Source organism: Stegostoma tigrinum, chromosome 26, assembly GCF_030684315.1.
Source record: "Stegostoma tigrinum isolate sSteTig4 chromosome 26, sSteTig4.hap1, whole genome shotgun sequence".
NCBI lineage: Eukaryota > Metazoa > Chordata > Chondrichthyes > Orectolobiformes > Stegostomatidae > Stegostoma > Stegostoma tigrinum.
Genome location: NC_081379.1, coordinates 13,945,640 through 13,973,567, shown reverse-complemented (window position 1 = coordinate 13,973,567; position 27,928 = coordinate 13,945,640). Strand labels below are relative to the sequence as shown.

The 27,928-nt window shown below is 43.8% G+C and overlaps 1 protein-coding gene across 4 annotated transcripts in view; it reads right to left on the bottom strand.

The window, feature by feature from the left end:
• Window positions 1-27,928, bottom strand: part of LOC125463993 (sodium- and chloride-dependent GABA transporter ine-like) — a 102,200-nt gene that overhangs the window by 58,839 nt on the left and 15,433 nt on the right. The window contains exon 1 of one of the 4 annotated variants that reach the window (XM_059654982.1): window positions 12,169-12,810. The exons of 2 other annotated variants lie outside the window; for them this stretch is intronic. In XM_059654982.1, coding sequence (XP_059510965.1) covers window positions 12,169-12,412 — 244 coding nt within the window. In that variant the 5' untranslated portion in view covers window positions 12,413-12,810. Of the gene's footprint in view, window positions 1-12,168; window positions 12,811-27,928 lie in introns of those variants that run through there. One more of the 4 variants, XM_048555873.2, reaches the window with a different exon arrangement.

Sequence of the window (27,928 nt, the reverse complement as noted above, 5' to 3'; positions counted from 1 at the left end):
TGCAAGAAATGGAAGGAAGTTCAGCCCCGAGACTGTTTGGCTATCCAATTACCAAAGATAATCTTCGACCTCAATCTCACTTTCCACATCTCTTGATTTCCACAATCTGAAGATCTATTTCGCTTTGAGCAAATGAATCCACTAAGCATCCACTACTCTCCAGGATAGAAAGGTCCAAAAGATGCAAAATCCAGGTTAAGAAATTTTGCATCTTAAATTGTTTGATTGTCCCTTATATTCAGTCTAGTCTCACAGTTCCAGCCAACTGGAACAAAATCTCTTAGCAACCATCCTGCCAAGCCTATTCACATTCTACACAATGAAAACAGAATCACCGGAGTTTGGAAAGGGACCCTTTGGGCCAACAATTCCGCACTAAACCTCAGCGCATCCCATCCAGACCTGTCCTGCATAACCCACCTAATCTACACATCCCTGAACACTACAGGCAATTTAAGCACGGCCAATCCATCCAGCCTGCACAACTTTGGACTGTGGGAGGAAACCAGAGCAAAGGCACACAGACAGTTACCAGAGAGTGTAATCGAACCCAGGTCCCTGGCGCTGTGAGGCAGCAGTGACTGCCACTGAGCCACTGTACTGACCTTTCATTCTTCTGAACTCCCATGTATAAGCCCACTCCGCTCAGTTTCAAAGAGCGATGCTCTCATCCCAGAAATTAATCCGGTAAATCTTTACTCCACTGACTCAAAGCCAAGTACACCCACTATTAAATACGTGCCCTATTTCAGGTATGCTCCCACCAAAGCCCTGCACAACTGTAGTAAAACATCCTAACTTTTATAAATTCCTGTATCTTTGTAATAAAAAGGAACAGGACTTTAAATTAGAAGCTCTTACAATAAGCATTATCTTTTCTTGCTGGTTTAATCATTTACTACCTATACATTTTAAAGATAAATCTCGGTTTTCCTTAGTCGGTATCTAAAACGGTCAACCCTCAGGTTTGCTACCATTCTTTACACAGTATGACAATTTTCATTAATAATATTCTTAAATTTAAATCTATGATGAGTCACTTTTCATGGTGAATTTGTTACTCAATTTTCATTGAAAATTTTGTATTATTTCTTCAAATATTTTCCACAGTTTTTCTAGATTTTTAATTTCTTAAAATCAGCCGTAGCCAGCATGCCCCTATTTATTTACTGGACTGACTTTAAATTTAAGACTACTATTTCAGATTTAAATATCACTTAAGTTTATGTGTGACATTCTATTATAAAATATGATTACTCTACCTCATAGGATCCTTCCCTCCGAGATTACTAATTAATCTTATTCATTACACAATACATGATTAGCCTTAATCCTTGTTTGTTTCAATGGCACACTGTTCTTGGAAAACGATGTAAACATATTACATAAACCTGGCACTCCCTATTAACATTGATCAAATATATATTAATAGCAAACTTCCCACAATTCTGGACTCTGTTGAAAGTTTCTTTTATATCTTGATTTCATGTTTTGTCCAATCCAATAGCTTTTGTAACCTTTGGACTCCGATTATTCCAGTGCTCCCTATGGCAGGTCTTCCTTTTCTCACCTTCTAGTTGATTTAAGAAAAAGCCGCTGCATGCATATTATTTGCCACAGAGCTCCACCCAATGATGACAATCAACCTCCTTGATCTCCGGATTCCCCAATGCCTCAAAATTTAAAAATAAAATCTGGTGTTTAAAACCCTCCATGATCTCCAGCACTTCATCTCTGAACTGCTCCAGAGCTATAAGCTCTTGCTACACTCTCCCTACTCTTCCCTTTAGATTCCAGTATTGCATGTAATTCACCCAAACTGTATCCCAAACACCTTTTCTTTTAATGCTAGCACTGACAGCAATACCTTTTACCACTTGGATCCTCTGATTTGAAGTTCCTTCTTAAATTTTTGATTCTTCCTGTTTTATTTTAAAAGCAACACCATCACCAACTCTCTTTTGAATGGAATATTTTTCTTAAACCTTTGATGTTTCTTGGGACATGACAGGTGTCAGGCCAATACTTATCTTTGAACATCACTGAAACAAAATATCTAGACATTTTGTTGTTTGCTGAATCTTGTTGTGCACAAACTGGCTGTCATATTTTAAAATTGTATTACCTGTACACTCACTCCTTGATTTCTGATTCTTGAATTCACATACTCAAGGTCAGCCCCATTATTCTTTGACTTGTCTGGTCTAATCACATGGTTTAAAAAAAAGGTTTAAAATCTTAAATCACAGATGGTTCACAAAACATTAAATTGTGCTGAATAGAGGCATTAAGGGCATTCAGCAAATTTTTTTTAAGAAAAGTACAAAGTACGTTGTCTGTTAGGCTTGTCTTCACTCAAGAGGTGATGTCACTTAAAACTTAGAGCACTTCACTTAAAAACAATACTGATCTATACAATTCATAGCATCAAGCCTACAACATTTCCTGTCTGAGTCAGAATAATTTTTGTTCCAGTTGGCGCGCAACCACGAAATCCAAAAATCAGGATGACTCTGCACTTTTAAAAAAGTCAGGCACAAATTAAAACTCAAACACCATGACTCAGCAACTATGTTATTGCAGCAGTAATCACAGAACTGCTATCCTTTGCCTTCATTTAAAAAATAAATCCAAAAGTGATTAGCAGTAAAAGATTAAGAATTTTTTTCATTACATAGAAAAATATCGATCAGGTGCCAAGATGAACAGTTTTACACATCATAATATCTCTGCATTTATCCTTGAAGAGAAGTAAAGGCACCATCTGCTCCAGGAGATGTGTTTTAACATTCCTGAACAGATACTTTCTAACTTATCTTGAAGTGGATTTCGGCACAGCTGCCAACACACTGATACAGATGGCTGCTGAAATGAGTAACATTTGGGAGCTAACCCGTCCATTTGGCTCATTGCTAACTTTAAATTGCTGCCACAAAGACAATGGGTCAGTGAATTCTTCAGTACAGTAAGTTAAATGATTCCAGACAGAGAAAACAATCATGATGATGGAACCCTTGGAAACATACCAGGTTTAAAGACAAGAATTAAAGCAGTGACTTCACCCTGAAGTAACAGTACAGGGAAGGATGAATAATTCCAGAGTTTAGCTCACACTTCGTGCCAAAATTCAGATTGTTTGCAGATCAGGGGCCTTGAGAGCAAGAGCAATGGAAATGCGTACAGGCATAAATGAAGGGGAGGGTAAGAGAGAGAAAAAAAAATTAACAATGTACAGCAAGTGAAAATACAAAAGCTTCCTCAAACTTCATGCTACTGGGTACAAGTAAAAAAAAAATGCAGTCTCCTTTTCATCCAGTTTATAATCAGAGTTGGCTAATCCTTCCATTTTCTCTTAAATCACGAAAACAGGAGCAGTAGTACTGCTTGTATTTGTTCAAATTATGACATCATGCAATGAATCAATTTAAGAGATGGCATCAATATAAAAATAAGGACAAACAACTCATGATGACATTAACCATTCACTATATTTACATGTAACCATAGACTTCTTGTACTGGAACTTCAGCAATTAGAAATCCAAAACAGTACTGTACCTGCAGGTCCTAGGTAATAGGATAACCAATGCTCATCCCCTCATCCAAACTGATTAAGGATTTTTGATGTGCCATGTCTAAACCACAAAGGATCAGCTGGGATATTTAATCTGATGCCAAATCATGTGCAGAAAGCAAAATAAATATTTTAATCTCAAATTAATATATGATGTATAAAACTGTTCATCTTGGCACCTGATCAATTTTTTTTTTCTACGTAATGAAAAAATTCTTGCTCTTTCACTGCTAATCATCTTTTGGATTTTTTTTTTAAAAAAGGTGAGGCAAAAGATAGCAGTTCTGTGATTACTGCTGCAATAACAGTCGCTGAGTCATGGTGTTTGAGTTTTAAATTTGTGCCCAAATTTTAATAATTAATATTTCAACTTTGTGTCTAACTTGTTCTCATTAGGCCACTCGCTCATTCCAGGTACCAGTCTTGTAAACCTTATTTGAACTGTCTCCAATGCATTTGTATTTTTTCTAATTAAATGTCACCAATACTATGCACTGTACTCTTGATGTCTCACCAGCACCCTGTTTAAGTGAAGCCAGTTTGTATTAAATTCCCTTCAGAATAAATTGGCAACATGAACTTGCCTAATTACTTGACATACTTGCATACTAACATTTCATGACACCCAGATCATTGAAAATCTCAATTTAGATAAAATACTACTTTTGCACTCTTCCTGTCATAAAGGGTCAATTTCACATTTTCATGTGACAAATGGAATATAACATGTTTGCCCATTCACTAACCCATCAGAAGCTTTTACTTAGCTTCCACATTTCCTCTTCACAACATACTTTCTGTATCAATTTGTAGGATCTGCAAATTTGGCAAGCAAATTTGAGATCCCAGTACCAAGCCCTGTGGCTCACCATTCACTACTTCTGGCCAACCTGAAAATGATCTTTTTGTTAACAGCCAATTTTTCTATCCATACCAACAGGCTACCACTGGACAGACAGTAGGAACTGGAGATGCTAGAGAATCTGAGAGAACACGGTGTAGAGCTGGATGAACACAGCAGGCCAAACAGCATCAGTGGAGCAGGAAAGCTGGTGTTTCGGGCCTAGACCCTGCATCAGAAATGGGGGAGGGGAAGGGGGTTCTGAAATAAATAGGGAGAGAGGGGGAGGCGGATAGAAGACAAATAGAGGAGCAGATAGGTGGAGAGGAGACAGACACGTTAAAAAGGGGCAGGGACGGAGCCTGTAAAAGGTGAGTGTAGGTGTGGAGTTAGGTCAGTCCAAGGATGACGGCCAGGTCAAGGTGGCGGGATAAGGTTAGTAGGTAGGAAATGGGGGTGGGGCTTGAGGTTGGAGGAAGGGATAGGTAAGAGGAAGGACAGGTCAGGAAGGTGGGGATGAGCTGGGCTGGTTTTGGTATGTGGTAGGGGGAGGGAAGATTTGGAAGCACGTGAAATCCAGCGGAATACGAGTTGCTGTTCCTGCAACCATCAGGTGGCATCATTGTGGCACTGCAGGAGGCTCAGGATGGACATGTTGTCTGGGAATTTGGGGGGGGGGGGGGGGGGGGAAGCGTTGAAATGGTTCGCAACTGGGTGGTGCAGTTGTTTACTGCAAACCGAGCGGAGGTGTTCTGCAAAGCAGTCCCCAAGCCTCGGCTTGGTTTCCCCAATGTAGAGGGGGCCACATGGGAACAGTGGATGTGCAGGTGAACATCCACTTGATGTGGAAAGTCTTGTTGGGGCCTGGGATGGAGGCGACGGGGGGGGGGGGAAAAGAGGTGTGGGGACAGGTGTAGCATTTCCTGCAGTTGCAGGGGATGGTGTCGGGTGTGGTGGGGCTGGAGGGGAGTTTGGAGCGCACAAGGGAGTCGCAGAGAAAGTGAACTCTCTGGAAGGCAGATAAGGGTGGGGAGGGAAAAGTGTCTTTGGTGGTGGGGCTGGATTGTAAATGGTGGAAGTGTCGGAGCATGATGCTTTAGATCTGGAGATTGGTGGGGTGGTATGTGAGGATGAAGGGGATTCTGTTTTGATTTCTGAAGTGTTTCTCCCTATGACTCCTGAAACACCAAAACAGAATCTCCCTCATCCTCACGTACCCCCTTCCCCTCCCCCATTTCTGAAGAAGGGTCTAGGCCCAAAACGTCAGCTTTCCTGCACCTCTGATGCTGCTTGGCCTGCTGTGTTCATCTAGCTCTACACCTCGTTATCTCACTGAGTCAAGAGGTTTGTGGAACCTCATTCTCCCATTAGGGGTTTATTTATCTGTCACCATTCAAGACTGTATGTGGAAGAACTCCAGAACTTTGATCTTATTTGATGATTACAGGTTCAGTTAGCTTTGTCTATAGTATGCTTGTAAACCCGGGTTGTAGCTTCACCCGAGATAATGGGAACTGCAGATGCTCGAGAATAGGAGATAACAAAGTGTGGAGCTGGATGAACACAGCAGGCCAAGCAGCATCTTCTGATGAAGGGTCTAGGCCCAGAACGTCAGCTTTTGTGCTCCTAAGATGCTGCTTGACCTGTAGCTTCACCAGATGGGCACCTCATTTTTAGAATGTTGGTGCCCTGGCTTGCTTTCCTGCACTTGTCATTGGGTGAAGATTGATCCCTTGCTTTGAAATCAACAGAGTAAGATAATTGCCAGACCATGACTTTACAAATTGTAGCATAATTCACTTATGTCAATGTTGACGGTTCACAGAACCTAATCAGTACTCAGTTCACAACTGCCAGACCTATTGTAATCTATCCCATTTAATACAGTAGTTGTGCCACACAACATGCCGACATTGTCATCAGACAGGAAAACTGGCCTTTATTTATTTTCACAAGGATCACACGGTGGATGTCGTACTAATACTGTCATGGATAGAACGCCTGCAACAGGTCATGGAGAACAAAGTCAAATGTGGCTTCCCATGTTCATTCTTTCACCAACTGCTGCAAGCTCAGTCTGGCAGATGCTGACTAAACTGCCGAAGTCCTGAAGGATGTAACTAAGCTATGAAGTAACATCCTCATGCAAAGTGCACTCAGTGTTCTTGCTACTTTCAGTTCTCCTTTCAAATTGTTTATGACAAAGAGGTGTAATACTTGAGGTGAGGATGGGGTGGTAATCTGTTGGAGGCCTCCTTGCCCATGTTTGACCTGTGAAATCATGGGTTCTGGAGTCAATGTTTAGGACTCTCAGGATGATGACTCTGCCCTGACAGTATACCAATATACATCATCTCCCTTAGGAAAATCTATCCTGCCAGTGAGACCAAAGCAGGGTGGTGCCTGAGAAATTGGGGTCTAAAGGTTTGATTAGATCAGGGTGTTTAGCTAGCCTGTAGAACAGCTTGCCAAATTTTGGTACAAATCACCAGGGTACCTAGGGTGATGTGCTCTCTGTTGTGTTTTGACAACAGCAGGAGAATCGAAATATTTCCACTCCAAGATGTTCAAATTGACATAAAGCAAAGCAAATTTGCATATTCCAATCTTCTCCAAGGGTCAAAACTGTAAAAATTCATGGGTCTGATTTCTTGAAAATAATTCTTTGATCAAGATTTGACCATCTGCATATCTCATTGTGTAGCTTGGAGGCAGATTTGTTTAATACCGTTTCTGTTAAATGATGGATCCTAAGGTACTTAATTAAAGACATCTTATAAAAAGTTGTTACACAGCATGCTAGTTACACCTCAAACACATCCAATTCTTATCTTAGCCTGAAAGTAATTCTGTTAATCCAAAGCTAAACACCCTGGAGTTGCAACTGAAGCCAAAATAATTATCAGGAGCTTACTAATTAGCTGAATTTATTCTCTCTAGCAGTTGTACATTCTTTGCCTTAAAAAGGCTCAAATGTTACTTCTGAACCTTAATTTGGCAAAAGTTCATTACATTGAGCACCAAGAAACACCAAGGACTGACAATAAAATTTTATCAGTGATAATGGGAACTGCAGATGCTGGAGAATCCTTGATAACAAAGCGTGAAGCTGGATGAACACAGCAGGCCAAGCAGCATCTCGGGAGCACAAAAGCTGACGTTTCGGGCCTAGACCCTTCATCAGAAAAGGGTCTAGGCCTGAAATGTCAGCTTTTATGCTCCTAGGACACTGCTTGGCCTGCTGTGTTCATCCAGCTCCACACTTTGTTACCTCAGACAATAAAATTTGGTGTTCTTCAGTTAGCAACAACTGGGTTGGCAATTCCAGAGTTATTTAAACTGGATTTGGGTAGCAAAAAACTGCCACCAAGACTCCCATTCTGCAAGTAAGTAGAAAAAAAAATGTACTTGCTGGATGTGATCATGCAGCTACAAAAAGGGCTGGGACCAATTTGGAAATCCAAACTAAAAACTGTGTATTGCTAAACAAAAATTCCTCCAAGCAATATCACATACTCAGCTGCAACAAAGGTTGCAAACCCAACCTGCTCGACAATGCTTACAATAAATTTGTGACAGAATCTTTGCCTTTTAAATTACACTGAGGAAGCAGATAAGTGTAAATGTTTCTTGTACACATGAAAGTTGACTCTGAGAAAGCAATAAATCGCCTGAAAAGTATTTCTTTTAACTTTCTGAAAAAGCTCTGGAGTATAATAGATTCTAATAATGTTAAAATAAATCATGGTTTGAATTAATGTAAATAAGCAAAGTAGGAACATAGTTTTAAATTATTTCAAGTAAACAACTTCTTTTAATTCAAAGTATAATTTTCATTGCTATGCCACAGGCAGCTGTCTCAATCTTGAACTCTGGAATTCCCTCACAGTGGAGCAAACCACACTGCTTCTCTGGCCCCCTGCTCCTTTAACCATGTTTTTGATTTACCTATCCCAAAAACTTTGGTGGTTGAGCGTCAACTTTCATTTCATAAATGGGATGTTTAACTATCTTTAAAAAACGAAAACGTATTACACAAAAGCAAGGGTCCTACTGTATATTTGCAGGTGTGGTGTTGCCTGAGATTCAATAATTCTTGGCAATATAATGCCATAAAATATACCATCCCTTAACCATAGGGAGTCCGTCAGGCCAGCAGCAACTGTTGCCAGCAAACATGCTGTCTAAAACTTCAGTTTGGTAGGTTGTCAAGATAGTAGAAAATCAAAGATCATTATTCACAACTTCCATCATCTGATTTTAATATCCAAGACCTTCATAAATCTAATATGGTTTTGGAAAGGAAGAAATTGGGATCTAAAATGGTGCAATCACCTGGCCACAAATTGAAGCAAGTTCACAAAACCAATGTGGAATAACAAAATCATTGGAACCAAAATTGCCATTTAATATTAAAGTAAAACTTAGAAGACAGTCAACCGAGCTATGCATCAAAAACCTGAATCTCACGTTTTAATTTGCACTTATAATAGCATTTCGTGTCCAATATGCACAAGGTTACTTAATTATCCAACTTAGAAAGACAATGCAGCCAGAGTCAGGAATACACAGATGAACTGTAGTTCTGTCACTGCTTGACAGAGCAGCAGACTGGGTAGAGGAACATGGATTGGTCATAGCACGAATTGGAAGTACCCCTCTTGCCCGACTTCCTAACCGTCAGGAGCTGGTGAGAAGACAAGAGAAATATCCAATCACTCAGAAGGAATTCACAAATATTGCTCGTGCTGAGGATGCCTACACAACCCTGGTTTCATATTCAGCCAATACAGCCCACCTGACTCCAAGGACTTCTTAAACTGTATATTATTTGTGTTATATCTTCTCCCTTTTTAAAAACTCTATACATATATGTTTTTCACACATTATTATTTGCTCAGGGGTTCTTTCACTCTAGAAATGTTATAGTAGACTCCTTAATTAAAGCTTACTACTACTCAGATTAAAGTGTAATACAGCTGTATTCTAAAATTTTTTTTAATGCAGTTAACCAAAAAGGGAAGAGGGGGTGGCAGTATTTAAAGAGGGGTGAGCCTACTCATCTGTTTGCAATAACATTACATATTTTCCAGCTTATAACTAGCTGCTATCATTATGAAACTGAGATGGAATAGGAAAGGGGAGGAGAGAGAGAAGCAAGCAGGATCTCAAGGTCATACATTTTCATCTTTTGTAGGTTTCCTTGTAGGCGCTATTAAATATTTGTTTAGTATTACTAGAGGTGCCTCTGCATCAATATGAACCATGCATAGATGAAATTATTGGTCAGTAAGAATTTCTGTAAGATCTTCATCATACAGGGCACATGTTCACGCCATTGGGGCTGCGGCAATTTTCCATAACATCAATCCAATTAGTCTGTGCTTAGTCTTTTCTTAAAGCCCTTTCTCGTCATAACCAACTTTTCAAGTATTTGTCCAATTTCCCCACTTGAAAGTTACTATTTATTCTACGTCCACCACTCTTCCAGGGTGCACATTCTAGACCATTGTAACTGCATAAAATGAAATGCATCATCCTCTTTGGGCCATTTGTCAATTACCTTAAAATAGTTTTGTTTAAAATGACCTCTTGCTAGTTGTTCCCTATTTACTCTGGTACGAACCTCAAAGGAAATAAAATGAACATCAAAAATCTACACTTTAGGCGTTTGACTGGGCAAACAATTGCAACTGACTTGTAGAGTTAAACAATAAAACCACCCACACACAGTCTTGCAGCACCACAAATAATCTGGCTACTTCCAATTTCAGAATAGCCAGCTTTAACTGATTCTCTGTAACAGTGCAGACATGATTCAGTTATTCTATCAATCCTGAAAACGTGATGGGAGTATGGGAGCACGACAGAACAGAGGAGACAAAGCCCAAATGCTACAAAATATGACTGCTAACTTGGAAACTTGTTGCACATGGTTACAGAAGAAGAAAGTGGTGCGCTATTGTATTCTTTCAGCCTCTGGGGGCTGATTGAAATGTTCATGGTTTTAATTCCACTAGTAGGTAGGTGATTGTTTTGGTGAGTTGCTAAGGTTTCTAATTGTGGGCACTAATTTAAACAACTACTGGAAACATGTTGTATAAATTCAGACCAATACTATAAAGTCCCCGTCTAGTGTTGCCTCATTTCATTATTGTTTTGCTTAAATGGTCAGCTAATGGGGCCTGAACTTCTGGACAGGGTCATAAGATTAGTCTCTCTGATCAAACTTAAGGGCTGTGCGACCAAATCAATGCCATTTTACATCAGCATCTCCCATTATGTAACCAAAACTCTACCCGCCCTCGCACTGGTGGCCACAACTGCTCCCAGGCTCACTTTTTGCCACTCCCTCCCACTCCCCATTCCTCAGTTCGACATTTCTGAGCAGAGAGGGGCAGGAGCAGCTACAGCTTTGGCCTGGAGGAAGTAGTTCCCCAACAAGTAGCTTTGTGATTAGCTTTGCATGCTTTCCTAATCAGAATCGCCTGGTAATCTCTGACCCCAAGGCAATGTATTCAACAACAAGCAGAATATGTTCTGGCTATGAGCTTGGACAGGATTCCTCCCGGTCAGAAGAAGGGTCCAGACCCGAAACATTAGCTTTCCTGCTCGGCCTGCAGCGTTCCACCAGCTCGATACCTTGTTATGTGAAAAGTGGCCTTGTTTGCTTTAACTTTGCCTATACTTCAAATGCCAAGCCACTTCTGGTGCCTTTAAAACCAGGGTGAGGGTGGGGACAGAGATATCTGAGGAAAGCAGAGTGAGTCTATACTTAATGGGCACGAATCAGATGTGATCTTATAAAATGTGGAATTCTGAGGAGGCTGGGCATGGCAGACGAGAGGTTGACGTTTCTGCAAAATGGGGGACACAGCTTAAAGAAAAAGCAAAAAGTAAAAATAGTGCCCCCCCCCCACCACTATTTAACACTGAGGTGAAGTGGAACTTTTCAGCAGGCTGATAGGATTCTAAATCCTCTTTCATAACACAGGATGGGTCATTATTTGAATACAGTCAAGGTTAAGTTAGATTTTTGATCAGTGAAACTGAAGGTTATACGGAACAGACAGGAAAGTGGAGTTAAGGCCACGATTAGATCAGCCGTGATCTTATTCAATGACGGAGCAGGTAACGATGACTTGAAATGGCCCTATTCGTTAGGATTTTATGAACATAGCTATACATGTAGTACACCACGAGTCTTATTCCTTTTACACTTAACCTTCAAAATCTGGGACCATGTCTTTCCCCCCCACACAACTAATTCAAAATGCTTATTTACGTATATTTCCCAGGGACTCAGCTACACAGTCGTTTAAGTTATACACACAAAACCAAAACAAAGATCTGCGAATGCTGGAAATCAGGAACAAATGCAGGCACCACTAAGTTCTTCCTTGGAGAGTATAGGTGAGGAGGTAGGGAGGGGATAGGTCAGTCCAAGGAAGATGCCTGTTTTTGGTTCTGGAGTTATATGTCTCTAGGTGCTGTAATTATGGATAATTTTGACCCCAGCATTCACTGGGGAGCTGTGCAGCTCCTGGAAACCCTGCTTGCGGTTACCTCTCTCCCCATTTAGAACACAAGGGGTTTTCACAATGCTTTAGCGCCCTCAATCTTGCTGTAAAGCCACGAGTTCGGCTCCTGTCGAAAAAATACGTTTTTCATCGCAATCCCTCTCCCCCTACAAACACCCCCCCCCCCCCCCCCCACCCCGACTCCAAAAATGCTTATCCACTCCTGAGGTTTACCTCCGCCGCTCTTGTAGCACAGATATGGAAACCTCCAGACGTTTCCCAGACCCACGGCGTATCCAACACAGACCAACGTGAACTCTAGCTGCCGGCTCCATGTCTCGCTGCCTCGCTGACGGGTGAGCAGCGGGGAGCTGAACTCTTTGGACTGAGCCCCCTTTCCTTTGCCCGGCTCCAGCCTCACTTCCTCGGCTGCCGTCCCCATTGCCCTATCATCGGTATGTTGAGCTCCATGCCCCATTATAATCACTGTGTTACTGAGTCAACAAGCAACAGGCACAAGCCTGGACCGTTGTTTGAAACTGCACCGCCTCTTCAATCGGAAATTCTGACACGCTGTAACACCGACTGCACTCTGACGTCTTTTATCCATCCATTCTCCGCTGAGCTCCTCCTCCAAGCAGCAATTTTTTTATCCAGGTCTCCGAACCCCGCCCCAGCACATGCATTGGGCCCATGGCAGTGCTTCGCCTCCCCCTTTGCATAATCCGATACCTTAGCGACCTTCGGTTAGAATAACTTTTCGAAAAATGGTTCGTCCCGAAGAACTGTCTCCTGTGTAATGTCAGCAATGACGCTAACAGATGTTAACTCCCCATTGATAACAAAGTGTGGAACTGGATGAACACAGCAGGCCAAGCAGCATCTCAGGAGCACAAAAGCTGACGTTTCGGGCCTAGACCCTTCATCAGAGAGGGGGATGGGGTGAGGGTTCTGGAATAAATAGGGAGAGAGGGGGGAGGTGGACCAAAGATGGAGAGAAAAGAAGATAGGTGGAGAGGAGAGTATAGGTGAGGAGGTAGGGAGGGGATAGGTCAGTCCAGGGAAGACTGACAGGTCAAGGAGGCGGAATGAGGTGGTGGGTAGGAAATGGAGGTGCGGCTTGAGGTGGGAGGAAGGAATGGGTGAGAGGAAGAACAGGTTAGGGAGGCAGAGACAGGTTGAACTGGTTTTGGGATGCAGTGGGGGGAGGAGATGAGCTGGGCTGGTTTTGGGATGCGGAGGGGGAAGGGAAGATTTTGAAGCGTGTGAAGTCCACATTGATACCATTGGGCTGCAGGGTTCCCAAGCGGAATATGAGTTGCTGTTCCCGCAACCTTCAGGTGGCATCATTGTGGCACTGCAGGAGGCCCATGACGGACATGTCATCTAAAGAATGGGAGGGGGAGTGGAAATGGTTCGCGACTGGGAGGTGCAGTTGTTTATTGTAAAACAAGCGGAGGTGTTCTGCAAAGCGGTCCCCAAGCCTCCACTTGGTTTCCCCAATGTAGAGGGAGCCACACCGGGTGCAATGGATACAATATACCACATTGGCAGATGTGCAGGTGAACATCTGCTTGATATGGAAGGTCATCTTGGGGCCTGGGATGGGGGTGAGGGAGGAGGTGTGGGGACAAGTGTAGCACTTCCTGCGGTTGCAGGGGAAGGTGCCGGGTGTGGTGGGGTTGGAGGGGAGTGTGGAGCGGACAAGGGAGTCACAGAGACAGTGGTCTCTCCGGAAGGCAGACAAGGGTGGGGATGGAAAGATAGCTTGGGTGGTGGGGTCGGATGAAGGGTCTAGGCCCGAAACGTCAGCTTTTGTGCTCCAGAGATGCTGCTTGGCCTGCTGTGTTCATCCAGCACCACACTTTGTTATCTTGGACTCTCCAGCATCTGCAGTTCCCATTATCACTTAACTCCCCATTGGTTTTTTTTGGGGGGGCATTGTTTAAATTAAATGAAATGTTAAATAAAGTTATTCACTATTGTTCAGGAATTCTTCAGACTGGTAGTGAATAGCACTGAAGGCTTCAATATACAGTTGGAACAAATTATTGCATATGCTGGAATCTATACTGAAAATAACAAAATGCTGGAGATCAGAGCAGGTCAGGCAGCGTCCACAGAGAAAGAGAGAGAGAGAGGAGAGAGAGAGAGAGAGAGAGAGAGAGAGAGACCGTGCGCAAGCCAACATTTCAAGAGACAAGATAAAGAGAGCTGCAGATGCTGGAGAATCGGAGATAACAAGGTGTAGAGCTGGATGAACACAGCAGGACAAGCAGCATCATAGGAGCACAAAAGCTGACGTTTCGGGCCTAGACCCATCAGAGAAGGAGATGGGAAGAAGGTTCTGGAATAAATAGGGAGAGAGGGGGAGGCGGATTGAAGATGGATAGAGGAGAAGATAGACGGGGAGGAGACAGACAAGTTAAAGGTGTGGGGATGGAGGCTGTAGAGGAGAGTATGGATGGGGAGGAAGGGAGGAGATAGATCAGTCCGGGGAGGACGGACAGATCAAGGGGGTGGGATGAGGTTAGTAGATAGGAAATGGGTGGGGTGGGGCTTGAGGTGGGAGGAGGGGATAGATGAGAGGAAGAACAGGTTAGGGAGGCAGGATGAGTTGGGCTGGTTTAGGGATGCGGTGGGGGAAGGGGAGATTTTGAAGCTTGTGAAAGCCACATTGATATGATTGGGCTGCAGGGTTCCCAAGCGGAATATGAGTTGGGGGTAAGGGGGGGGGAGGTATGGGGGCAAGTGTAGCACATCTCAGATGTCCTCGTTTTTCAAGGACCACAACTAACACCCCGCAGTGGTTGAGAATACCCTCGATCATGTCTCCCGCAACTCATCCCTCACACCCCATCCCCGCAATAACCACCAAAAAAAAGAGAGAATCCCCCTCATCCTCACATACCACCCCACCAACCTCCAGATCCAACGCATCCAGCATCTGCAATCCGATCCCACCAAAGATATTTTTCCCTCCCCATCCTTGTCTGCTTTCTGGAGAGACCACTCTCTCCGTGACTCCTTTGTCCGCTCCACACTCCCCTCCAACCCCACCACACCCAGCACCTTCCCCTGCAACCGCAGGAAATGCTACACTTGTCCCCACACCTCCTTCCTCACCCCCATCCCAGGCCCCAAGATGATGTTCCACATCAAGCAGATGTTCGCCTGCACATCTGCCAATGTGGTATACTGCATCCGCTGTTCCCATTGTGGCCTCCTCTACATCAGGGAAACCAAGCGGAGACTTGGGGACCACTTTGCAGAACACCTCCGCTCAGTTCGCAATAAACAACTGCACCTCCCAGTCATGAACCATTTCAACTCCCCCTCCCATTCCTAAGACAACCTGTTCATCCTGGGCCTCCTGCAGTGCCACAACGATGCCACCCGAAGGTTGCAGGAACAGCAACTCATATTCCGCTTGGGAACCCTGCAGTCCAATGGTATCAATGTGGATTTCACAAGCTTCAAAATCTTCCCTCCTCCTATCGCATCCCAAAACTAGCCCAGCTCGTCCTGCCTCCCTAAACTGTTCTTCCTCTCACCTATTCCCTACTCCCACCTCAAGCCACACCTCTATTTCTTACATTGACCTGTCCACCCTCCCTGGACTGACCTATAACCTCCCCACCTACACTCACCTTTACTGGCTCCATCCCCGCCTCTTTAACTTGTCTGTCTCCTCTCCACCTATCTTCTTCTCTATCCGTCTTCGATCTGCCTCCCCGTCTCTCCCTATTTATTTCAGAGCCCTCTCCCCCTTTTCTGATGAAGGGTCTAGGCCCGAAACGTCAGCTTTTGTGCTCCTAAGATGCTGCATGGCCTGCTGTGTTCATCCAGCTCTACACCTTGTTATTTCAAGAGATGACACAGTGTGGAACTGGAGGAGCACAGCAGGTCAAGCAGCATCAGAGGAACAGGAAAGCTGACGTTTCAGGTCAGTACCTACCTTCCAAAATACCAGATGGAGATATAGTCGGCAGTATTTTTGATGATCCAAATGAGGTAGTTCTCTCACGTCAAATTTGAGGATGCCTGCAGACTGGTTTAATCATGGACTGTTGTCAGGAAGAAGGGTGGTGAAGGCAGCTAGGGAAACAAATTTTAAGCAAGGACGTAAAACAGTAGTCCCAGTTTTCCCAAAGTGTCACTGGAGTCCTCAGAAAGAGAACTGTAAGCAAACAATAACATCGCAATGTATGGAAGTTAATGAGCCCAGTTGCTGTTACTGTTCTGTAGTTCGAGGCCAGATACCATGGAGGTGGATCAGACAGCTTGGAGGGGAACTTGCAGGTGGTTGGTGTTTCCATTTATCTGCTGGTCTTATCCTTCCATAAGTGGTTGGGGGTTTGGAGTGAGCTGTGTAAGGAGCTTTGGTAAATTTTACATTGCATCTCGTAGAATGTGCACACAACTAAGACTGAGCATCAGTGATGGAGAGACAGGGGATTAGGCGCTAATCAGTTGGGCTGTTTTGTCTAGATGGTGTCAAGTTTCTACAGTGTTGTTGGGGCTACACTCAGCCAAGCATGTGGACAGAGTGTTTCATTATCCTTCTGATTTGTGCCTTGTAGTTGGTGGACAGGCTCTTGATAGTCAGTTGTTGCATGTTCCTGGCCTCTGACCTGATCTTGTAGCCATTAAGTTTACATGACAAGTCCAGTTCAACCCCTGGATAATGGCAGCCCCCAGGATTTATGATTGCAAGAGATTCAGTGATGATAATTCTGTTGAATGTCAAGGGACCTATGGTTAGATTGTTTCTTATTGGAGATGATCATTGCCTGGCATTTGAGCGATGCCAACGTTCCTTGCTAATTTTCCACCCAAACCTGGATAATGTCCAGGCCTTGCTACATTTGAACAAAGGCTGCTTCAGTCTGAGGAAACGCAAATGGTACTGAACATTGACAAACATCACCTCTTCAAATCCTACACTGCACGGAAATTCATTGATGAAGCAGCTGAAGATGGTTGGGCCTAGGGCACTACCCTGAGGAACTCCTGCAGAGATGACTGACCTCTAACAATCACAACTATCTTCCTATTTTCCAAAAATGACTCCAAATAGCAGTGACTTCTCCTTAAACCTCCTCCCAAAATGTCAAGGGGGGTAGGGTCACTCAGCACATCGGAGCTAGCTACAATGACAGAGCATTCCTGAGCGTGAGCCTGCTTTAAAAACTATTTACACAAAACAAGAAACAAAGAAGCCAATAACATGATACAATGACAATAAATACTTCTCTTTTCTCAGACTAATGCCTCATTACATGTGCAAGAATAAAAATAGCATTCACAGATATTGAAATCTGGAACAACATTAGCATTTTCACGTTTTGTTTCATATCTTTGTATCTTGGTCCCACTATTATTGTATTCTCAAGCTTCTTCAGTTATTCTCATTCCTTCCTTGCTTCTTTCAATTCAAAGTCTTTTGGTTCCTCCTATTTTTCACTTGCTGCCTCACCCTGTGTATTCTATCTACAAATCTATTCCTCTTGCTCCCACTATATTCCTTTCTTTCATGTTGCAATCTCACACACACAAATTATGAATGCCTCCCTTCTGGATCGAAACATTCTCTTTTCATTCCAGTGCAGTTAGAAGTAGGGCCCTAGGTACTGTTGTAGAACAGAGACGCCGAGGGGGTTCAGGTACAGAATTCTGTGAAATTTGCATCACATAGATAGGGTGGTTAAGAAGACATTTAGCACACTTGCCTTAATTGCTCAGACCATTGAGTACAGGAGTTGGGACGTCATGTTGAGGTTGTACAGGATGTTGGTAAGGTCCCTTCTGGACTACTGTGTCCGGTTCTGGTCGTGCTATTATAGGAAGATAATGTTTGGCTGGAGGGGATTCAGGGGAGATTTGCTAGATTGTTGCTGGGAATGGAGGGTCTGAGTTTTGGGGAAAGGCTGAGTGGTTGTGGACCTTTTTTTTGCTGGAGCATGGGAGGCTAAAGGGTGATCTTGTAGAGGTTTGTAGAGTCGTGAAGGGTATGAATGGGATGAGCGGTGGGTGTCTTTCTTCTGGGGTGGGGGTGGTTTCAAGATGGGGGAACATGTTTTGGGGTGAGAGGGGACAGGGATGTGAGGGGTGGTGTTTTTGCACAGCAGGTGGTTCGTGTGTGGTGTGGATGCGGGTACAGTCACAGTTTAAAAGACACTTAGATAAGTGCGTGAATAAATAAATGTTTGGAGGAATTTAGGCCAAAACACAAAAAGGTGGGACTAGTTTAGTTTGGGATTATGGCCTGCATTGACCAGTTGGACCAAATGGTCTGTTTCCATGCTGTATGACTATGCAGAGGTTTATACTTTGTTCTTACTGCCGCTTTGCTAATCTGTTCAACCACTTTCAATTGCAGATTTTTACAATTTCTTTCAATATATTTTACGGTCTCTCCTTACGTTGTGAAATCACAGAGCACGAAAATGTTGCATAAAACTTTGAGCATGAATTTGACTAATAGCTGCTGTGAATTAGAAAGTCTAATTTAGACTATGTAGATCCAGACAATGATTTGGTGCACAAAGCAAAAAAAAGGTCAAACTGCAAGATAGATCCTGCCCTAGAATTATACCCGCACACAACTTGCAGGTAAAGTAATTTTTAAAGAATTTTGTCCACTGTAAACTGGAAGTGCACAGTGTTTTTGGAGGTATGGTCAATTCCTGGATTTGACAAACTGTTGTTATATCCTCGCAAAAACAAAAGGAGGAAGTTAGGTGGCCATATAATGCCTGCAATAGCTATTACAGCAGTGACAGTGACTGGATTTGTAGCACCACAGTGTGTCACCTCATAGTTCATGTTCAACCACATCTTCCCTCTGTCCGCCCACTCCATTAACATCAATACCAACCCCTGGGAAATTTCACAATAAGCCTTCTTACAGCTGACAAATACGCATTAATCATTACTCAGTTTCCTAGCCCTTTGCAACTATGTTGCTACTATTCCTTTTATTATTAGACTTCCAATTTTCCTCAACTCGTGTATGACACTGTATTTAAACACTTTTTGAAAGTCCATGTACACAACAAACAGCATTCAACAAAAATCTCCTGCCAGTTAGAATTTTCTCTTAAATCTGTGATGTCTCTGAGATTTTAATTTTCCCAACATTGACTGGGATTCACTCAGTGTTAGGGGTTTAAATGGAGAAGAATTTGTAAGGAGCATCCAGGAGTTTTCTAGAGCAGTATGTAAAGAGTCCAACTCTGAAAAGGTCCATACTGGACCTGGTGTTGGGGAAATAAGCCCAGCCAGGTGGCTGAAGTTTCAGTAGGGCGTTACTTTGGGAATAGTGATCACAATTCCTTAAGTTTTAGAACACTGACGGACAAAGACAAGAGTGATCCTAAAGGAAGAGTGCTGAATTGGGGGAAGGCCAACTATAGCAAAATTTGGCAGGAGCTAGGGAATGTGGATTGGGAACAGCTGTTTGAGGGTAAATCCACATTTGATACGTGTGAGGCTTTTAAAGAAAGGTTGATTAGAGTGCAGGACAGACATGTCCCTGTGACAATGAGGGATAGAAAGGGCAATATTAGGATGACAGATGAAATTGAGAGACTGGCAAAGAAGTGAAAGGAAGCATATACAAGTTCCAGGTGACTGAAAACAGATGAAGCTTTGGAAGAATAATCGGGAAAGTAGGGCCAATCCGAAACAAGAAATTAGGTGGGCTAAAAGGGATCATGAAATATCTTCAGCAAACAAGGTTAGGGAAAATCCCAAAGCCTTTTATTCATACATTAGGAGCAAGAGGGTAACTGGAGAAAGAGTTGGCCCACTCAAGGACAAAGGAGGGAAGTTATGCGAGGAGTCAGAGGAAATGAGTGAGATTCTTAATGAGTGCTTTGCGTCAGTATTCACTGAGGAGAGAGGCATGACGGATGTTGAGGTTAGCAATAGATGTTTGATTACCCTAGGTCAAGTCGGCAAAAGGAGGGTGCGGGGGTGGGGAGTGTTGGGTATCCTAAAAGGCATTAGGGTGGACAAGTCCCCATGTCCTGATGGGATCTATCCCAGGTTACTGAGGGAAGCGAGAGAGAGGAAATAGCTGGGGCCTTAACAGATATCTTTGTAGCATCCTTGAGCACGGGTGAGGTTCCGGAGGACTGGAGACTTGCTAATGCTGTCCCCTTGTTTAGGAAGGATAATCCAGGTAATTATAGACCAGTGAGCCTGACTTCAGTGGTAGGGAAGCTGCTGGAGAACATACTGAGGGATAGGATCTATTTACATTTGGAAGAAAATGGGCTTATTAGTGATAGCGTGGTTTTGTGCAGGGAAGGCCATGTCTTACCAACTTGATAGAATTCTTTGAGGAATTGACAAAATTAATTGATGAGGGAAGGGCTGTGGATGTCATATACATGGACTTCCGTAAGGTGTTTGATAACGTTCCCCATGGTGGGCTGATGGAGAAAGTGAAGTCACATGGGGCCCAGGGTGTACTAGCTAGTTGGATAGAGAACTGGCTGGGCAACAGGAGACAGAGTTGTAGTGGAAGGGAGTTTCTCAAAATGGAGACCTGTGACCAGTGGTGTTCCACAGGTATCTGTGCTGGGACCACTGTTGTTTGTGATATACGTAAATGATTTGCAGGAAGGTATAGGTGGTCTGATTAGCAAGGTTGCAGATGACACTAAGATTGGTGGAGTAGCAGATAGTGAAGGGGACTGTCAGAGATTACAGCAGAATATAGATAGATTGAAGAGTTGGACGGATAAGTGGCAGATAGAGTTTAATCCAGGCAAATGCGAGGTGATGCATTTTGGAAGATCTAATTCAAGAGCAAACTATACAGTAAATGGAAAAGTTCTGGGGAAAATTGATGTACAGGGAGATCTGGGTGTTCAGGTCCATTGTTCCCTGAAGGTAGCAACACAGGTCAATAGAGTGGTTAAGGTGGCATACGGCATGCTTTCCTTCATTGGACGATGGTACAAGAGTTGGCAGGTCATGTTACAGTTGTAGGACTTTCATTCGACCACATTTGGAATACTGTGTACAGTTCTGGTCGCCACATTACCAAAAGGATGTGGATGCTTTGGAGAGGGTGCAGAGGAGATTCACCAGGATGTTGCCTGGTTGGAGGGCGCCAGCTATGAAGAGAGGTTGAGTAGATTAGGATTATTCACATTAGAAAGACAGAGGTTGAGGGAGGACCTAATTGAGGTCTACAAAATCATAGGAGGTATAGACAGGGTGGATAGCAAGATGCTTTATCCCCGCACCCCCCCACTCCAAAAGTGGAGGACTCAATTACGAGGGGTCACGATTTCAAGATGAGAGGGTAAAAGTTTAAGGGAGATATGCGTGGAAAATTCTTTATGCAGAGGGTGGGGGTGCCTGGAATATGTTGCCAGTGGAGGTGGTAGAGGCGGGCACAATAGCATCATTTAAGATATATCTAGACAGATGAATGGGCAGGGAGCACAGGGATACAGATCCTTGGAAAATAGGTGACAAGTTTAGACAGAGGATCTGGATCAGCGCAGGCTTGGAGCGCTGAAGGGCCTGTTCCTGTGCTGTAATTTTTTTTGTTTGTTGTTCTTATGATAGAATGATCACTGTCCTGAATGTTCCCCCCATTACTTGGCCAATGTCATTCCCAAGAAACAGGTCTAGCAGTGCCTCCATTCCCCAGGGGTTGGACTGGACATATCCTGAAGGAAATCCTGAGCATAATCTTAGACAATTTGTTCTCCATTATCCCTTACACTACCACAGTCCATATTTTGTTGTTTAAACTTCATAGTTTAACTGTAGTGGACAAGTTTACGCCTCCCTGTAATTTCCTTGCAGGGAACCCAAATCAAGTGATCGAACTTCTACACAAGTGCTGTGGCTGGGCACGTGTCAGTTTGTAGGTATCTAAAATCTAAAAATGCAAAAAGGGCAAGGTGGGAAGGAAGAGGTCCATACCATTGGCAGCTTGATCATCACACCAGACAGTAGGATGTGGGTGAGGAGCAAGTTAAAGGTGGTGGAAGAAAGGTTATCAACCATCTTTTACGTTCTCAGCTACACAATGATATTGATTTTGTTACAGCTACGTCACAAATAACAGTCACTTCCATGAGGCTGAAGAGACACAGATATCCTGCTCCATTCCGTTTTGTGCCATCCCAATAAAAGGCAGCTTCTTCCTTTCCTCCTAGCTCTGTTTCTCATCTGTTTGCTTTACAGCTGGTGATGAAGGTTTTCACCTCATGATAACTTAAGTATCATCTCCTGTTCATTGGTAGCATGTTTGCCCTGGAGTCAGAAAGCTCTATGTTCATATCATGCTTCAGAACTTGAACACTTCAAGAAGTGTCTAGGCCCAAAACATCAGCTTTCCTGCTCTTCTGCTGCTGCTTGTTCTGCTGTGTTCATCCAGCTCTACACCTTGTTAGGTCAGATTCTCCAGCATCTGCAGTTCCTAATATCCTGGAAAAATAGTGAGCTTTCTTTGCATAGGATATGTCAATAGTATCCCGATTGCAACAAGTAGTAAAAAAACCCAGACTTTACAAATATTTTTAGCTCCAGTCTGGAAAGAATTAGGGTTGTAAAACTTTATTACTGATGTCATTGTCACAGCCACCGGCAATGTGATCCTTGGGCAACTCTGATGTGGTTGTCAGCTGCAACGGGTGGCAGATTTTAATGACATCTTCATTACCTAAGTACAAACATCTCTCAAACCTCACTGAGATACAGCCATGTTTATTCAGTGGGAATCTCACATTAACACTTTAAAAAGACATGACTTCCGCTGGTTGTGTAACTTTTGCACAAAAGCAAAAGCTCTTCATCAGCTGAATCTACATTTTATGTTCTAGGCTATCAAAAAGTTTGTTCCTGTGGAAACTAATGAAGTGGGTTTGAGATGTTCTGGGAAGGATAGAAAGAGAGGTAAGACAGGAGAGGGAATGGCACTTTGGTTAAGGAAAACATTACTACTGCAATTAGAGAAGTTATTTTTGAGGGATCATTTAGTGAAAAATGTGTACATTGAAATTAGAAAGAAGAGATGATCACCTTGACGGGATTATACCAGAGGCTCCCCAATAGTCAGAGGGAAATTGAGAAGTAGATTGGAGATCGACATATTTAAGAATAACAAGGTTGCAGTAGTAGGGGGTTAGGGGGATTTTAATTTTCCAAACATTGACTGCGGTGTTAAAGATTTGGGTGGTGAAGAATTTATTAAATGTATTCTCAAAAATTTCAGTGTAAATGTTCCTACTAGAGAGGCAGCAAAACTTGCCTTTCTCGGAAATTAAGGCAGCACGAGTGACCGAACTGTTAGTGGGGGCACACTTTGGCTCTAGTGATCATAATTCTATTAGGTTCTAAAATAATGAAAGAAAAGGACAACTCTTCATAAAAGTTGAAGTTTTTAATTTGGACTAGGGCAAGTTGAGGGTATGAAACAAGAACTTTCAAAATTTGATTGGAGTAAGGGAACAATTGACAATTGGGAGTCTTTCAAGAGTGTGATAGTGAGAACGCAGAGGCATTATGTTGCTGTTGGAATGAAAGACACGGCTGGTAAGGTTAGGGAGCAATGGATGAATAAAGACATTGAAATTCTGGTCAAGAATAAAAAAAAGACATTTTAGATATCGACAATGGTGATCAACTGAATCTCTTCAAGAGTATAAACAGTGTAGGGGCATTCATAATGAAACCAGGAACGCAAAGGGGGAAAGGGATACCCTGGATGGCAGACAAGGTTAAAGATAATCCAAAAATATTCTACAAATATACTAAAAGCAGGAAGCAACTGAGAGAGTAGGACCCCCTAAAGACCAATAAGGTTGACTTTGTATTGAACGTCAGGAGATGGGACAGATATTAAATGAATATTTTGCATCAGTTTTTAAATTGTTAAGAAGTGGAAGCTAGAGGACTCTAGGAAATAAATATTGACACTTTGAAAGCAGCTCACATGCAGAAGTGCTAGAAGTCTTAAAACACAAAAAAAAGGTAGATAAATCTCCAGGACCTGATCAAATAAATGCCAGGATGTTGTGGAAAATTAGGGATGGAATTGTGGGGCCCCTAGCAAAAACATTTGTTTCGTCTACAAACATGGATAAAGTACCAAAGGAGTTGACTGTGGCTAATGTTGTGCCATTGTTTAAGAAAGGCTATAAAGAAAAGCCTGGAAACGTCAGACCTGTAGGTCTGACATCAGTAGTGGGTGACTTGTTGCAAGTGATGGTGAAAGATAGGATTTCCATGCTTTTGTAGAGGCAAGCATTGACCAGGGATAGTCAACATGGTTTTCTGCAAGGAAAACCGGTGTCTCAAACTTGATTGAGATTTTTTTTAAATGAATTAGACAAAAAGCTCAATGAGGGCAGAACAGTAGACATTGTTTACTAGCATTTCACTAAAGCCTTTGACACGGTTTCATAGGTGGATAGAGTTGTTAAGAAGGTGTATGTTGTGTTAGCTTTCATTAATAGAGGGATTGAATTCAAGAGCCATGAAGTTATGCTCCAGCTATACAAAACCCTGGTTTGGCCAAATCTGGAGTATTGTGTCCAGTTTTGGTCACCTCATTACGGAAAAGACGTGGAAGCGTTGGAAAAGGTGCAGAGGGGTTTTACCAGGATGTTGCCTAGACTGCAGGGAAGGTCTTATGAGGAAAGGTTGAGCGCGCTAGGGCTTTTCTCTTTAGAACAACGAAGGATGAGAGGTGACTTGATAGAGGTGTACAAAATGATCAGAGGTATAGATAGAGTGGACAGCCAGAGACTTTTTCCTAGGGTGGAGATAGTTATTATGAGGCAGCATTGTTTTAAAAGTGAGTGGAGGTAGATATCAGGGATACGTCAGAGGTAGGTTCTTTACTTAGAGTGTGGTGGGGGGTTGGGAGGGGGGGGGGGGGGTGGGGTGGGGTGGTGGAAAGCATTGCCGGAGAGGGTAGTGGAGCTGGCCTCATTAGGGGCATTTAAGCAGCAATTAGATGGGCATATGGATGATAGTGTAAAGGTAGTCGTGGAGGTTAGATAGACCTTGGATTTAGGGGAAAAGTTCAGTACACTGTGTACCAAAGGGCCTGTACTGTGCTGTACTGTTCTACGTTCTATTGGAGTCTAATGAATAAAATTAGATTACACCGGATTCAGGGTGAGCTTGCAAATTGGATACAAAATCCAATAGAGGGCAGCAGAGAGACTTCCCTGATGCATTCTGGGAGAAGTGAGCTCAGACACCATGACTGAACACTGGATCAAGGAAACCCCCTAGCCACCCTGCAGTGGTAAATAGAAGAGTAGCCAAAAGATTTTGCTGTGGAGCACTTGGAAAGGAGGAAAGTTGAAATGTTTCCTGAAGAGTCTTGAGCCAAAACATCAGCTTTCCTGCTCCACTGATGCTGCTTGGCCTGCTGTGTTCATCCAGCTCTACACTTTGTTATCTTGGATTCTCCAGCATCTGCAGTTCTGTTCTGTTAGAGATTGTGACAGGCTGTTAGAAAGTTGGTTGAGATTGCATTATTATTTAAACAACCAGTTAATTGGAAATAAGTCATGAAAATAAGTGCAGGGTGAATACTGGACTTGACTGAGTAAGATTAGCAAGGTAAAAGCAAGAGATAAGAGGAACTGCAGATGCTGGAGAATCCAAGATAACAAGGTGGAGAGCTGGATGAACACAGCAGGCCAAGCAGCATCTTAGGAGAACAAAGTGTGGAGCTGGATGAACACAGAGTGGGAGGCGGATCGAAGATGGATAGTTGAGAAGATAGGTGGAGAGGAGACAGACAAGTTAAAGGGGCGGGGATGGAGCCAGTAAAGGGGAGTGTAGGTGGGGAGGTAGCAAGGAGATAGGTCAGTCCAGGAACAACGGACAGGTCAAGGGGCTGGGATGAAGTTAGTACGTAGGAAATGGGGGTGTGGCTTGAGCTGGGCTGGTTTTGGGATGCAGTGGTGGGGGGAGGGGGAAGAGATTTTGAAGCTTGTGAAATCCACATTGATACCATTGGGCTGCAGGGTTCCCAATTGGAATATGAGGTGCTGTTCCTGCAACGTTCGAGTGGCATCATTGTGGCACTGCAGGAGGTACAGGTTGGACATGTCGTCTTAGGAATGGGAGGGGGAGTTGAAATGGTTCATGACTGGGAGGTGCAGTTGTTTACTGCGAGCCAAGTGTAGGTGTTCTGCAAAGCGGTGCCCAATTCTCTGCTTGGTTTTCCCGATGTAGAGGAGGCCACAACAGGAAGTGGATGCAGTATATCAGATTAGCATATGTGCAGGTGAACATCTGCTTGATGTGGAAAGTCTTGCTAGGGCCTGGAATGAGGGTGAGGGAGGTAGTGTGGGGGCAGGTGTAGCACTTCCTGCTGTTGCAGGGAGAAGTGCTGGGTGTGTTGGGGCTGGAGCCTCCCCACCCTTGTCAGCTTTCCAGAGGGACCAAATGCTTACGTACCACCCCACCAACCTCCGGATACAACGCATCATCCTCCGACACTTCTGCCATCTGCAATCCAACCCCACCACCCAAGACATTTTTCCCTCTCCACCCTGATCTGCTTTCCGGAGGGACCTCTGTGACTCCCTTGTCCGCTCCACACTCCCCTCACCTGCTCATGCGGTACACTGCATCCGCTGTATCCGTTGTGGCCTCCTCTACATTGGGGAAACCAAGCGGAGGCTTGGGGACCGCTTTGCAGAACACCTCCGCTCAGTTTGCAATAAACAACTGCACCTCCCAGTCGCGAACCATTTCACTTCCCCTCCCATTCCTTCAACGATATGTCCATCCTGGGCCTCCTGCAGTGCCACAATGATGCCACCCGAAGGTTGCAGGAACAGCAACTCATATTCCACTTGGGAACCCTGCAGCCCAATGGTATCAATGTGGACTTCACAAGCTTCAAAATCTCCCCTTCCCCCACTGCATCCCAAAACCAGCCCAGCTCCTCCCCGCCTCCCTAATCTGTTCTTCCTCCCACCCAAAGCCGCACCCCCATTTTCTACATTGACTTGTCCGCCCTCCCTGGACTGACCTATCGCCTCCCCACCTACACTCACCTTTACTGGCTTCATCCTCGCCTCTTTAACTTGTCTGTCTCCTCTCCACCTATCTTCTCTTCTATCCATCTTTGCCTCCCCCTCTCCCTACTTATTTTAGAACCCTCTTCCCCTCTCCCATTTCTGATGGAGGGTCTAGGACTGAAACGTCAGCTTTCCTGTTCCTAAGATGCTGCTTGGCCTGCTGTGTTCATCCAGCTCTACATCATATTTTCAAGGTAAAAGCAAGATAAGATTCTGTTATTTTTCTTGGTGTAAAGGGGCAGAGATGGCAATGGTGTGCTCCTCTTGCCAGACATAAGAGATCAGGGAGCAGTCTAGTGACCCTGACAAGTATGTCTGCAAGAAGTCAGACTGGCTGCAGCTCCTCAGACTGTTGGAGCAGCAGTTGCACACTGGGAAGTGCACATGTAGAGTGTGCGATAGACATTAGTTACAGGAAGAGGGTCACTCCACAGGTTCAAGTAGATGGGTGACCCCCAGGCGAGGCAGGCAGGTAGTACAGGAGAATCCTGTGGCTATTCCCCTCTCAAACAGGTACACTCTGTTTTGGCTGCAGATGTTTGAGGGGGTGAGAAATTGCCTCGCATGGGAATATAAACAGCAGCAGCCAGACTACAACTGACTCTGCTGTAGAGCAGGGTTCGGCAAGATCGAGTAAGCCATAGTGGTAAGAGACCTGTGTGTTAGGGACACAGACAGGAGTTTGAGATGCCAGGTTTGTGTTGCCTCCCTGGTGCCAAGGTCAAGGACATTGGGGTAGATGCTAGCAGCCAGAGGTCATTGTGCACATTGATACCAATGCCAGTGGTAGAAAGAGCAATGAGGTCCTGTGGAGTGAGTACAGGGAGTTAGGAAAGAGGCTGAAAAGCAGGACCGAGGCTAGGAATCTCTGGGTTACTACCAGTGCCATGTGCTAGTGAGGCATGGAA